The sequence below is a fragment of the Ctenopharyngodon idella genome, chromosome 19 (genome assembly GCF_019924925.1).
Source record: "Ctenopharyngodon idella isolate HZGC_01 chromosome 19, HZGC01, whole genome shotgun sequence".
NCBI lineage: Eukaryota > Metazoa > Chordata > Actinopteri > Cypriniformes > Xenocyprididae > Ctenopharyngodon > Ctenopharyngodon idella.
The window spans coordinates 29541503-29556336 of NC_067238.1; the positions used below are offsets into that span (position 1 = coordinate 29541503).

General features: G+C 36.9%; 1 protein-coding gene across 1 annotated transcript in view; it reads left to right on the forward strand.

Annotated features, from left to right (window-relative positions):
• LOC127501559 (potassium voltage-gated channel subfamily KQT member 4) overlaps window positions 1–14441 on the forward strand; it is a 62109-nt gene extending 47668 nt beyond the window's left edge. The window contains exons 10-14 of the mRNA XM_051873587.1: window positions 1097–1323; window positions 2438–2537; window positions 8291–8422; window positions 8509–8647; window positions 10822–14441. Coding sequence (XP_051729547.1) covers window positions 1097–1323; window positions 2438–2537; window positions 8291–8422; window positions 8509–8647; window positions 10822–11025 — 802 coding nt within the window. The 3' untranslated portion in view covers window positions 11026–14441. The remainder of the gene's footprint in view (window positions 1–1096; window positions 1324–2437; window positions 2538–8290; window positions 8423–8508; window positions 8648–10821) is intronic.
• The last annotated feature ends 393 nt before the right edge of the window (window positions 14442–14834 follow it).

The window sequence follows — 14834 nt, forward strand, 5'->3', positions numbered from 1 at the left end:
GACTGAGAGAAAAAGATGCGTTTTCAAATGAAATGTATTAGTGTGGACAAGGCCTTAGTCTGTGAGAGGCTGATCAGAGAACAGAGTACTGTATATCTCTGCTGAATGCACACAGATGAGGCCTGCATGTGCTCACAGGGCAAAGATATAAACCATGCAATCGGGTGTTACTGAAACCTCAATCAATTTTCATCATGGTTTATTCTGATATGCATGTCAGTTTTACTTTACGGTTATTTTTCAGAGGCTAAATCACTTATGGCATGTTGTTGCATTTGAATGCAGGAATATCAAGAATTCTTGGGTCAGAGCTGTTAAACATTTTGTAGGCGAGGTATGCATGGACGAGTCATGTTTATACTGAGATCTTCATATCTTTTAGTGTGTTTAAGCATGTGTTAGCATGCTAAAAGTAATCGGATGTAGATTGAGTTACAAAATAATGCTCTTTGACAAAGTGTGCATGAGGTTTGTGACCTCTATGTGCATGATTGAAACAGTATTTCAATGATGACTGCATTTAGGACTGTAGAGAATTTTACCTTGTGGCATGTTGAATTAAGTTAAGTGGATTTTATTTGATTACACATAATGTTTCGGCTAAAATACCTCCTTTAGCATGCATGTACGTGGTTCCATGGATTCAAAGAGTGCACTTGCATTTCTACAGTTGCTCCTTTTGATGGCAAGCTACAGATTAATACGCTGTCATGCCCCATCCAGCTTAAGAAATTAAGCCCAATATCTGCTAATGCTTTCTAAACTATTTAAATATTAATCCAAATGTCTATAAAATTATGTGATGCTCACACAGGGCAACGTATGTCTTTGACTAACGACTTTCCTTCTTTGTGGTGTCAGCGTTATCATGTAAATTAAACTACCCACCTGTAGATAGATCGATTTGTGTTTCTTAACCCTTTTGTCTGTTTGTCTCTGTCCTCTTACATAAGCAAACACAGTCTCTGAAACAATTTTACATTATGGAACATGTAGAAAAAGTCTTATATAGAAAATCAAGGCAGTGCTAATGAGGAGATTGATTAATTTCCTTGTTTGTCACCAACTCAGATCATTCCTCTAATTCTCTCGCCAGTGGGAAGATGGGCTTCCGTGACCGCATTAGGATGAACAATTCACGCTCCTCTCAGGCTATCCGGAGCAAGGCTTCTCCTTTGCCCCCAGGTAATGTGCGGTGCTCGCCCAGCACGGAGAACGTTCCAGAAGCCACCAGCCCAGGCAAGGTCCAGAAAAGCTGGAGCTTCAATGATCGGACTCGATTCCGTACCTCTCTCCGCCTAAAACCACGGCCTGCTGCAGATGGTAGATATCTCAGTCTAAATGTTTACCCTTATACAGACACATATATATGTACATAATCCACTGTTCAAAAGTTTGGGGTCAGTAAGATTTTTTTATGTTTTTGAAAGAAGTCTCTTATGCTCACCAAGGCTGCATTTATGGACCCTTTTTACAGACTGTCATTACCAAGTGCCGCATGTGTCCTGAAAAGTAAAGCTAAAGCATTTTGATCGCCCCCTGGTGGTTGGCTGCAGAATAAGTCATAAACCCCGCCTTCTCCATGTAATCAAATGGGACACGAGCCAAACTAAAAAATCCAATTACACTGCAAATAATTTTTTACAAAGATGGTTTCTGTCATAGGTAGTTCTTATCATGCAAACGCATGTTTAAGTGTTCGTTTTCGGATTAAGTTTGGTTTTAGTTAGTTACTGCCTTCATGTGCTATCGGAAATTTCCTACTTCCCACTTCTGAAGTCGTGATTACGAGCTCGTCGCATTCAAGTGCTTTGTTGTCAGAAAGAACAGGAATCATGGAGGAGACCAGGTTTATTATTGTCTATTTATTGGGGAAAATCGTATTTAAACCAAAATTGTATTTAGCGTCGAATTCATTGACAACCATATAAATATTCACCATGCTATTTATAGTCAGCTTTCTGCTTTCGGTCAAATACAGGCTATTTTCGCTGTGTATAAAACATACAATACGCTTCAAAAAATCATTCATATATGTAAATATGCACTACATTAATGTAGCTGTTGTGGAAAAAACGAATAAAGAATACCAGTCAGTTTTAAAGTTTATGGCCCGTCCATCTCGGGAACTTGGCTATCAAAATTATCCCGAGCTTCCCAGTGGTAAATACAACTCGAGAGGGCGTTCATGTCCAATTTTTTACTTAGGAAAGTCGTATTTATGATAATTCCGATAGCATGTGAAGGCAGTATTATAGGTATTTAGCGATGACATTGTCAGGCTTTTTATTTTAAACATTTCTTATTATTAATATCATTAATATTGAACACATTTGTGCTGCTTCATATTTTTGTGGAAGTGTGATTTTCTTTGCCCCCAAACCATTGAACGGTAGTGTATGTTTTCCTCCTCTCATTACGGATTGATCTCTCATAGTGGAGGGAGTAGGAGAAGAGCACACAGAGGACAAATCTTACTGTGATGTCGCCATGGAGGATGTGATTCCAGCAGTGAAGACCCTAATTCGAGCCGTTAGGTGAGTCCGGAGTTGAATACACCACCACACAGCTCTACAGAACGATATAGTTCACTTAAAGACCAAGTACTCTCAGATAATGTCACCATGCATGCCGTTCAGTTTGAATGAACGGTTGGTCTTTTGCAAAAGGGACCTCAGTATAGAATCTGCTCCGTCAGCCATGACCTTTTCACGGTGCAATTACATCAGTTGACCATTATGGAGACAAAGCGAGGTTAGACTCATAGAGGGCAGGGCAACCTTCAGTTGTGGTTCCTACTTCTTGCTTAAACAAGCAGAAAGTAATACAAGATGTTCTAAAAATATTGTCAAGAAGCGAGTAGCCTCTCTCTGATTGGTCAGAGCGACCTTGTTCAGGATGTGAATTGGGTGATTCTTCAATTAGGGGACATTGTTGTTCACTAGGATGATTTTAAATAAAAATAGCTTAAAAAATAAACAATAATTCTGGTTTGAAAAGTTAGATTATAATAGCTTCAAAACTGTGAAGCAGTGAAATCGCCCATCACTAGATATTGTTGAATAAAGTCGTTATTTTGGTTTTTTTGGCGCACAAAATATATTCTCGTCGCTTCATAACATTAAGGTTGAACTACTGTCATCAGCATCACAAACACAGTCACACATTATGCCAAATAGTTAACGGCTGACTGTATTTAGCATAATACAAACACAATTTGAAGAGGTTTCATTTTTCAGGATTTCAAGAAAACAGAGAAAAAGTGCATCTATTTGAAGAATCACCCATATGTAGATGTGCATGAAAGCTCATTTTTTTGCACCTTGCACCTGTGAATGTCACCTGTACTGAGAACACTCTTATCTTCAAGCCTTCATCCTGACCAGTACAGCATGGGTGATTGGGTCACATTGGCTGAACAGATTCTCAAGGCAGAGCTCCAGGTGTGTACATACTCACAGGTGCATCATTTCCTGTTATCTGGGCGAGAAGATTCTGTGTTTTACATAAGAGCCCCTCGATAAGATTGATGTCCTTAAGGAACAGGCAAATTTTAGCTTCACCACAATGCTGAGGTTTCACTTTTGTGGAAGACCCACAGTTTATCAGTGTTCTGCTGTGTAGGGTGTGCTATTCAGGCTTAGGACAGAACAATCTGCTCTAAAAAACTGATTTCCCTCAAATAAACCCTGCACAGTTTAAAATATAATAATAATTTTTTTATTTTGTTTTATTTATTCATTTTTTTTCTTCTGGTTTTGGGAGATCACACACTTAACTAGGTCTGCTTAATCACTAAAAAGATTTTAAAACCAGAAATCTAAAACCAGATTTCCCAAATAAACTTCAAATTACCTTCTGCACAGTTCAAAATGTAATAATTATATATATATATATATTATTTTATTTTATTTTAATTTTTTTTCTTCTGGTTTTGGAAGATCACACCTTCCAAAGCTTTTAAAGGACTGTCCTGAACTAGATCTGCTTAATCTCTAAAAACATTTTAAACCCGGATTTCCCTCAAATAAACCTCAAATTACCTTCTGCACAGTTCAAAATGTAATAATTATTTTATTTTTTATTTTGTTTATATATATTTTTTATTATTTAATTTAATTTTATTTAATTTTATTTTATTTTATTTTATTTCAGGACTGTCCTGAACTAGATCTGCTTGATCACTTAAAAGATTTTAAAACCAGATTTCCCTCAAATAAACCTCAAATTACCTTCTGCGCAGTTCAAAATGTAATAATTATTTTATTTTATTTTATTTTATTTTATTTTATTTTATTGGTTTATGAAAGCACACCTTGCAAAGCTTTTAAAGGACTGCCCTGCCCTAGGTCTGCTTGATCACTAAAAACATTTTCTATTCTCAAAACATTTCATTTGAAGATTGCTGCATGTTTGGATGTTCTTTTGCATTAATCCCTACCTCAGATAACGTATGAAGGCTGATATTTGTTCATGCAGCTATTCTTAGAGATTCCATCTCAAATGCATCTGTGGACCGGGGTATTCTAAAGCTGACCATATAATGATGATACACCCATACTGTGCACTGCCATCGAGGGAGCGAGTCAGCATTTTAAGGAAACCCTTGGAGGATGGAAATAAATGGGATTTCTTTTTTTCCTTTCCCTCTCCTTCTCTTTTTCCTTACCCTCTCTTTTATCCACACCTGAGACCCGCCCTGACAAAATATGCAGCTACCTGCTAAATTAAAATACGGGGGAAAAAAATACATACAGACAGCAAAAAGCCTAAACTCTAGAGTCATCAAGAAACTTGTTTGTTCTGTGGGGGAGGTTGACGTGTGCTGTGGACCAGCTGTGGACTTCTTCTGAGCTTCGACTGAAACTGCACCATCATCCGGGCAGAGATGCACAGCTCAACATTTGCTGTTGCACATGCTAGCTGTTCCTGCAAAACAATGGCTCTTTTTTAAAAAATTAAATAAAAAAATAAAGTCCTCCTCAGTGTGTAGAATTTACCTGCACAAGTAAAATACTTTTGTCCAAGCTCGGTTCCCCCCCCTGCTGGTTGATAATGAATCTAAAGTTGTATTCTGAGAGCGGATACTCTCCGTAACGGAAGCTTGTTAAACATGAAATGCCTCTGTATTAAAGACAGGATGTCCTCTTCGCTGTGATGGAGTTTGAGTGGACATGTTTACCCATGTTCAGTTTTCTGTTGAGCCAGCAGGGCTTGATAGTGCACTGAGGCAATGATAAGAGGGATCAATGCCGATTTAGACAGGGTTAACCTGTCTCTGACTAACAACTGAGTGAAAAACACTTTAGGTGAAAAATGAAGTGCTGTGGCAGTCAAGGGCATCTCCGCTCATGCTCGAGTGGATACAGTGATGTCTAGTGTATTTTCAGCTGGCATCCTGCTTATAAAAAACAGTGTCAGAGATTCACTGAAGAGTCTGAATAGGACCAGTATGGATCATATCCTTTGCATAAATGGGTTTTTGCAGAGATTTTCACACACTCTTCGGGCCCTGTCATACACCCGGCGCAATGCGACGGCAGGCGCGACACAAGTGTTTTTTGCTAGTTTCAGCCCGACGCAGTTATCATTTTCACATCCAGCGCCACGTTGTTTAAAGAGCAAATGCACTCACGCCCATCTGTTCGCCCAATGATATGCTGGTCTGAAAACGAGGTGTGTTCAGGTGCATTGTTGGCGTGTTGCTATTTTGAGGCAACTGAAAACGACTGGGCCATTGACCAACAAAAACCTGGTCTAAAGTCAATGGCGCAGTATTTTTTTTTTATTTAACGGGTGTGTTAGTAATATGCACCTATAGGCGGGTGCACAACGCACGTACACGCTGCTTATTACACACATAGGGACGTGCAGCAGCACACAAACATGCCAAATATTAAAAATAAAAGGATTACAATGTAAAAGATTATTATTGTGTACATAAAGATAAAAATGCCTACATGTCATAATGGATAGTCATTGCATGTAACAGAATTACCTATTTGCAGTAATGACGAATGAAATTGGCTAATTATTTGACCAATCGTGGCAATACACACATGTATTTAAACTGACTTGTCAGGTTGAGGGTGTCTATATTCCACCATGTAAATAGCGAATCAGCCATGGTGCAAGTGTTACCTGGAGATAAGACTCTGATTGGTTTATTACATGTTACACCCAAAACACACCCATGACTCATTAAGAGACTAGATACAACCCTTTTGGAACATGCGGCAGAAGCGCAGACCATTTTTTCCGCCGTTAAGCTAGAAAAAGTGGACATACCCTAAGTGCACCTGCGCCATGAGATTCAGACCATGTGCTTAGATCATTAAAATAGTGCCCTTAGAAGAAAAGCTTCTATATAGAATCTTAAAGGGTTCTGTATTGTATTTGAAGAAAATTTCAGTGACTTCAGAGTGTAACTGTGCAACTGAGTGTAAAAAGACTTTTATTTTTATACACGTCCTCTGTAGGGACATCGCAGCTTGTGTTTTGAACATGGTAAAAAATGTTCAATATGATATATACCTTAAAAAAAAGCTTTTAAAGGAGTGGTATAATGCCATTTTTACAAGATATAAAATAAGTCTCTGATGTCTCCAGAGTGTGTTTATGAAGTTTTATCTCAAAATACCCCACAGATAATATTTTATAGCATGTTAAATTTGTCACTTTTTGAGGGTGAGTGAAAACGTGCCGTTTTTGTGTGTGTCCCTTTAAATGCAAATGAGCTGCTGCTCCTAAGCAGAGGGCGGGGTTTCAAGAGCTCTTGTTAGCACATAGTGTTAGCAGCGCCGATTACCTCACACAGACTCACTGAAAATGTCAGAAACTGTTCAGCCTTTTATGTTCAAACCGAAGTCGGACAATGATGGAGAGACTCAAGAAGAAGTGACAACATATAGAATGCAACAGGACGTTTCTGTACGGCTAGTTGCTTAATTTATGTAGCTGGAATATCTTAAAGTCATTGATTAGCATATTCTGTCATCGCTCGTGTGGGAACTGTTGTGAGATGCCTGCAGAGCCAGAGAATATATGCTGCATGAAGATAGAACAGGTATAATTACGGTTAACTTATGTTGGCATCTTGCTTTTATGACATGCTATTGTTATGTACTGTATTGCAATAACATGGCCTCACCCCCTTTGTTGTGTGCTCCCGGGGGTGGGGTTTATGTAAATTTTAGGGTTCGTGATGTCAGCAACCCAGGAAGAAGCTTGTTGTAGTCCCTACCAGCCGTTTGTTGTAGTCCTTAAACAGAAAATTCTTTAAAAGAAAATATCTGCCTTTGCATTGAACTTTGAGCGTCGTAACTTTGCAGATGTTGTTTATGCTCTAACAGCAACAGCACACTAACTAAAGTTAAAAAAGAAATCATAAACAAGGCCTCCTTTAAAGGAAAATATTAAAAAAGATTTCTTTTTTGTTTTACAAGTTGCCTCGAAAACACATTCGTACAGTATATATCAGATTGGGAATGCTTGTTTTAAATTTGTGTAATAAAACAGGAAATAAATTATATATAAACAAAATAATATCCTTCATAACAACATGTATTTATTTTGAAAGGTGATATTTCTGTGCCTGAAAAATTAAAAACATTTATTTAAATAAATTACTACTTAATGCAATCCCTCCTGATTCATATGAAAATTAGTGTGCATACATAGCCGATTACTTATTTTAAACCTGAGATTTTTAATGATATCAGCGTTTCAGAGGAAACAATAAAAAAGAAAATTAGCTTGAAGCGGGGTGAAAAAAAGCATATTTGGAAATAATACATAATTTGAAAATTTGTGGGGGACAAATACAATAGCTTTTTCCGAATGTTTTTTTCTTCGTTTTTTAAATAATTGTCTACTGCAGCATAAACACATCAAGGCATAAATCTATTTTTTAACATTGTCATTTGTCTTATGCTTACGCTACAGTATAATGACGTGGGGGAAAAATCCCTTTTCCCTGGTTCCTATGAGGTTACATCACACAATAGATAGTGCCCACGCTTTCCCTCTGTAAAGAGAGACTCATCGTCAGAATAATTAGCAGCCGTGAGGAGGGGGATGAGCTGCGCTGACTGTTCATGAGTCACTTGTGTAATTGATAAGGCTCCTTTCTGTAATTAATCTTGTTACACTTATTAATCTTGTGACTCGTTTCACAGCTGTTTGCTTTTGTTTGCAGTATTCCTGCTTAATCTTTTCCTGTAATGCCATGGAGGCTTCTGCGTCATTCTGCCTACATTCTGGGTCGTTCTAACGTGCTTCTGTGTTTCAGGATTCTGAAATTTCTGGTGGCCAAGAGGAAGTTTAAAGAAACCCTGCGGCCGTACGATGTAAAAGATGTGATTGAGCAGTATTCAGCAGGACACCTCGATATGCTGGGCAGAATCAAAAGCCTGCAGATGAGGTGTGAGCAGCCAACTCTCATCATTCCCACAATCAGCTTTTAATCTTGACACGAAAACATTTCCTAATGAGTCTTCTTCTTTATAGGGTGGATCAGATCATAGGCCGTGGATCCATTCCATCAGATAAAAAGGTGAGGCCTGAAAAAGGAGAGAAAACTCCTCCTGAACTGGATCAGATGGATGAATTAAGCATGATGGGACGAGTGATGAAAGTGGAGAAACAGGTAAACTTTATCTATCTATCTATCTATTGTTGTATCGTTCTATCTATCTTTCTATTGTTCTATCGTTCTTTCTATTTATCTATCATTCTATCTATTCTTTTATCTATATCTGTCTATCTATCTACCTATCCATTGTTGTATCGTTCTATCTATCGTTCTATCTATCATTCTATTGTTCTATCGTTCTTTCTATTTATCTATCATTCTATCTATTCTTTTATCTATATCTGTCTATCTATCTACCTATCCATTGTTGTATCGTTCTATCTATCGTTCTATCTATCATTCTATTGTTCTATCGTTCTTTCTATTTATCTATCATTCTATCTATTGTTCTATCTATCTATCTATCTATGTATCGTTCTATCTATCTGTTGTTCTGTCGTTCTTTTTATTTATCTATCGTTCTAATATTTCTAATATATCGTTCTTATATTTCTTATCTATCGTTCTATCTATCAATCATCTATCTGTCATTCTATCGTTCTATCTATTGTTGTATTGTTCTATCTATCGTTCTATCTATCATTCTATTGTTCTATCGTTCTATCGTTCTTTCTATTATCTATCATTCTATCTATCGTTCTATCTATCTTTCTATCATTCTATTCTATCTATCGTTCTATCTATCTATTTTTCTATCTATCTATCATTCTATCTATCATTCTATTCTATCTATCTATCATTCTATCTATTGTTCTATCTATCTATCTATTGTTCTATATATCGTTCTATCATTCTATTCTATCTATCATTCTATCTATTGTTCTATCTATCTATTGTTCTATATATCGTTCTATCATTCTATTCTATCTATCTATCGTTCTATCTATCTATTGTTCTATCTATCTATCATTCTATCTATCATTCTATTCTATCTATCTATCATTCTATCTATTGTTCTATCTATCTATCTATTGTTCTATATATCGTTCTATCATTCTATTCTATCTATCATTCTATCTATTGTTCTATCTATCTATTGTTCTATATATCGTTCTATCATTCTATCTATCTATCGTTCTATCTATCGTTCTATCATTCTATTCTATCTATCGTTCTATCTATCTATCTATCATTCTATCATTCTATTCTATCTATCTATTGTTCTATCTATCGTTCTATCATTCTTTTTATTTATCTATCGTTCTAATATTTTTAATCTATTGTTCTAATCTAATCTATCGTTCTATCTATCTATCAATCATCTATCTATCTGTCATTCTATCGTTCTATCTATTGTTGTATCGTTCTATCTATCTATCTATTGTTCTATCTATCATTCTATCTATCTATCGTTCTATCATTCTTTTTATTTATCTATCGTTCTAATGTTTTTAATCTATTGTTCTAATATTTCTAATCTATCTATCAATCTATTTTTTTTTTTAAATACAATTACATTTTTATTACAATTTAAAAAAGCTTTCTAATTTTCTAATTTAATATATCTTAAAATGTTATTTATTCATGTAATGGCAAAACTGAATTTTCACCACTATTCAGTGTCTTTTAGAAATCTTTCTAATATGCTGAAGAAACATTTCATATTATTATTAATGTTGTCAACGTATTATCAATACTTTCAATAAAACATTTGCAATGGGTTTGTAAAAGCTGTTTTTATGCGTTTTTTGTTGCATTTTCACTGTTTTGACCAGCAGGTGTCACCAGCGTGTGGTGTTTCAAATGCTTCAAAACAATGAATCATTTTGCTATACAGCTGGTTCAGTTGATTCAAAGCTTCAAAAGCTTAGTTTCTCCCATCACTAGCTTACGCACAGCACACCAGCTTAAAAATGAAAGCATTAAACACTGATTTCAGTGTCCTCCATTTTTATGTCCATATGACATGCTGTGTTCCATCTTGTTATTGCACATGCGGGTCAGTTCAAGACCGTGATCAGTTCACACTCAAATCTGATATTGTCCACATTTTAAAAAATAATGTGAACAGCCAAACAAAAAAGAATCAGATCTGAGCAATAAATCAGAATTGAGCACTAAGACCTGCAGTGTGAACATAGCCAAAGTGTTTTTCTTCCTTGTCTGTAGCCCACTGCGGTTTTGAAAACAGCTGATATACAATAATATTACAGACTTATTATTAAATCATCATAAAATAGCACTAGATCTTGTTAGAAGTTGACCACAATCCCGTTTTCTCTCATCAGGTGCAGTCCATCGAAAACAAGCTGGACCTGCTACTAAACTTCTACTCCCAGTGCCTGAAAAAGGGCTCGTCCCACTTCACCCTGTCGTCCCTGCTGGAGCCGGACTTGACCTCTGACTACCACAGTCCAACTGATCAACGTGACCTGTTCCCCTCAGCAAACACCCTTAATATCTCCCACTCAGACAGTGGCAACATGGAATGACCCCCAGAGACCCAGCCAGCAGCAGACAAATCATCCAAAGTCTAAATACCTCCCTACACTAACCTAGCACAGTTCCTCTAAACAACTGCTGTATCCTTGCATGGGTTCATCCTTTGCACAGTGGATGGTGGCTTCTGGCCTACTTTTCTAGACTACGCCTTGCAAACTATGCTCTTATATTTCACAATGTCCGCAGTGTTTTTATTTTAACGTGCCTGTAGTATCTTTCTTCTTTTTTGTTTCAACTGATTCAGGAAAGTTTTAGAGAAACGTCCTCACAGGGATGAAGACATTATTGAGGTTCTGTGTTGAACATTTGGACTCGATGGCAGAGTTTTAGCTGAGACCATCGCTTTTTATCAGTCTTCCAAAATAGGAGGGGACGAATCACTTGACTGCTACAAAACTGAGTTCCTTTTACCTTTTCATTGATGGTGTTTCTTTTTGGAAGTCTCTGTGCCAATATTGTTTCTTGATTTTTTTTGAGTTTTTGATAATCAATAGGCCCCCAGAGCTGTTCTATTTTTCTCTCTGTCTTTTTTTCTAAGAAATCAGGGCATTGTGAACTGAACTTGATTTTTGGACTCTCTTTCTCGGCCTTAAACTTTGGCCCGATGCAATAGACTCCTTGTGCCACAATGAATGTACTGCATCCAGTACTCTTCCTTTATTTATCATTGACATATCCTCTGTGAAAACGGCTTCGCAGATTGCTATAAAGAACAGCATGATGGGCCGACGGACAGTATTTCCACCAAAGCATCATCTCCTGTCATTTTTATCTTGCATGGTTTCTCTTGGCATTTCAGGAAGGAAGGAACTTAAAAATGTGAGGCCCTCAGGCCCTCTCTCTTCTTCTGCGACAGCACCCTGCCACTGCATCATCTCTCAGAAGCCCACCATGCAAAAAAAACCCCAAGAACATCAAATAAATAAAAATATTCTTTGATTAAATAGCCAGCATTAAAGTGCATGTTAATAGTTTGAGTAGTTCAGGCAAGTTTAGTTATAGAGGCTGATCTTATTGCCTTCTTTCTGATCCTCAGCCTCTCTGCCTTGCAGCCCATCTCCTCATTCTGCATGTGCATCAGTTCAATAAGTGGGTCAAAAGAAGTCTGTCTTCTCCCCAAATATGACTCTCGATTAGTTGAGATTTAAAGGGATAATTCACTCAAAAATTAAAGAGGACCTATTATGCTTATTTACATTTTCAACTTTCTTTAGTGTGTAATGTTGCTGCTTGAGCATTAAAAATGTCTTTGGTGTCCCCAGAATGTGTCTGTGAAGTTTCAGCTCAAAATACCCCACAGATCATTTATTATAGCTTGTCAAATTTGCCCCTATTTGGGTGTGTGTCCCTTTAAATGCAAATGAGCTGCTGCTCCCAGCCCCCTTTCCAGAAGAGGGTGGAGCTTTAACAGCTCGTGCTTCGGTTGCTCAACAACAACAAAGCTGGAGAATCTCACGCAGCCAAAATGAGGATTGTCAGTAACGGTGTTCAGCCTTACATTGTTCAAACCGGAGTCGACACTGATGGAGAGACTCAGGAAGAAGTTACAACTTTTAGACGTTTCTGAATGGTTAGTGAATAAATTTATGTAGTTGCTGTGGAGTTGATTCAACTCATCGACTAGCATGTGACGTCATGTTAATCGTTTGTGCAAATCCAGCGTTAAATTGACCCTCGTTTGTGAAGCAGTCCGGCGTAAAATGACGGCATGTTAACAACACACTACTACAACAACTCTTCCTCTGAAAATTTTGAGGTTAGTGATGTCACTAACCCAGGAAGAAGCTTGTTGTAGTCCCTACCAGCCGTTTGTTGTAGTCCTTAAACAGAATTCTTTAAAAGAAAACATCGTAACTTTGCAGATGTTGTTTATGCTCAAACAGCATCATTACACACTAACTAAAGTTAAAAAAGTGAAATCATAATCAACCACCCCTTTAATAAGCACCATGTCAGTCCAGCGGGAGTTATTCTCTATATCAGTGTCACTGTTTCTGAAACGCCTCCATTGTAGTCTTGAGTTTTCTCCTGGGAACGAACATGTCACTATATTCCTCATTTAAATAATTCCGGCTAAGGCGTATGCAAAATAAAGGGGCGGGGCCTGATTGAGTTAGTTAGTAGTGTGTTGAAACTTGCAGTTATGGTAAGAGGTGTGACTTTTCCCAAACATGCTCAAAGCGGTTGACCAATCACAACACACTGGTCCAGTCGACCAATCAGAGCACACTGCGCTTTTCAGAAGGAGGGGCTACATAGAGACAGCAACTAAACAGAGCGTTACTGACAGACTGAGAAGAGAGGAGCTGCAACAATGGAGAATATGTGAAAAATAATGTGTTTTTGAACATTCAAGCATGAAAACCTATTCTAGTAGAGCCCAAGAACAAAATCAAGACTTTGAAAAAGGGCATAATAGGTCCTCTTTAAAATTCTGTAATTTTTGTTGCTCTAATTTTCTTCTGTGGAACACGATTGATATTTCTCAGTGATCCATACAATGAAAGTCATGGACCCTATTAAAGCCATACACATTTGAAACAACGTGAGGGTGAGAAAATGATGTCAGAATTGTATTTTTTGGGTGAACAATCCCTTTAAGGCTATGATCTTTCACCAGATTATGTCCTCACATCACCCCATAGAGATCAATAGGTCAAAGGTCCTTCTGGCACGATGAAACACTTAACATGCATTATTTTTCTCGTCTGATCATTCGATCAGTGTCGTCTCACACGTGACCTTAACCTCAGCCATGTACAGACTTGCCACTATTTTGAAGAATTGAGTAAACTGGGAGAAGTCATTGAGATGAGCATTGATGCATGATCTTGACATTAGTATCTATGCATGCAGTTATGGGACAGGATCTAGCTTTATATGACATGCAGTTCAGGTAACAGACAGCATGGAGGGGGTTGTAGGGAATACAGCACTCCTCTGCCTTACTGACATAGCTAGAGCACACTGACCATGTGTTTACGGTACAACGGTGGACCTAAGAGATTGTTTAGGCCACTTGTCATAGCATTAATTCATCATTCTAATGGACAGAACTGGAGTTCACAATTTAAGCAGAATTTTCTACAATTACTTTTCTCTTGCATCTTCACAGATTCAAATATATGCTTTTTTTAAAATCTCATTCTTCTTTATCCACGTTTGTTTCTACTGGAATGTATTTGAAGAAGAAAAAAACACTTGTTTTCAGTAGTTCTTGTTTCCTACACACACTTTCTCTGACTTTTCTGTCCCTTTAAACAGAACACTGAACCTTTCAGGCATTAAGTAATACTTTTTTTCCTCATTGATATGATTGGTAACTGCTAATGTGAGAGGTAACTTGATCCATAATATGTATGTTTAACTCTGACGTGATTGTAAAAACTGAATAAATCCAGATTTTGTTTATGAAAAACAGGTGTAACAGATCCCTATATATAATTTACAGTAATTTAATGCTCTTCTATATATATATATATATATATATATATATATATATAGATGAGTTTGTACGAGTGTTTATCTTTAAATATGGACCGTACTGTCAAACTTGAATAAACTTAACTATATAAATAACTGTAAATACACTACTAAATGTTTGGGGTTGATAAAAAGTTTTAATGTTTTCGAAATAAGTCTCTTCTGCTCACCAAGGCTGCATTTATTTGATCAAAAGTACAGCAAAACAACAGTAATATTGTAAAATATTATTATATTTTAGCATGACTGTTTTCTGTATTAATATATTTTAAACAGTAATTTATTCCTGTGATCAAAGCTGAATTTTCAGCATCAT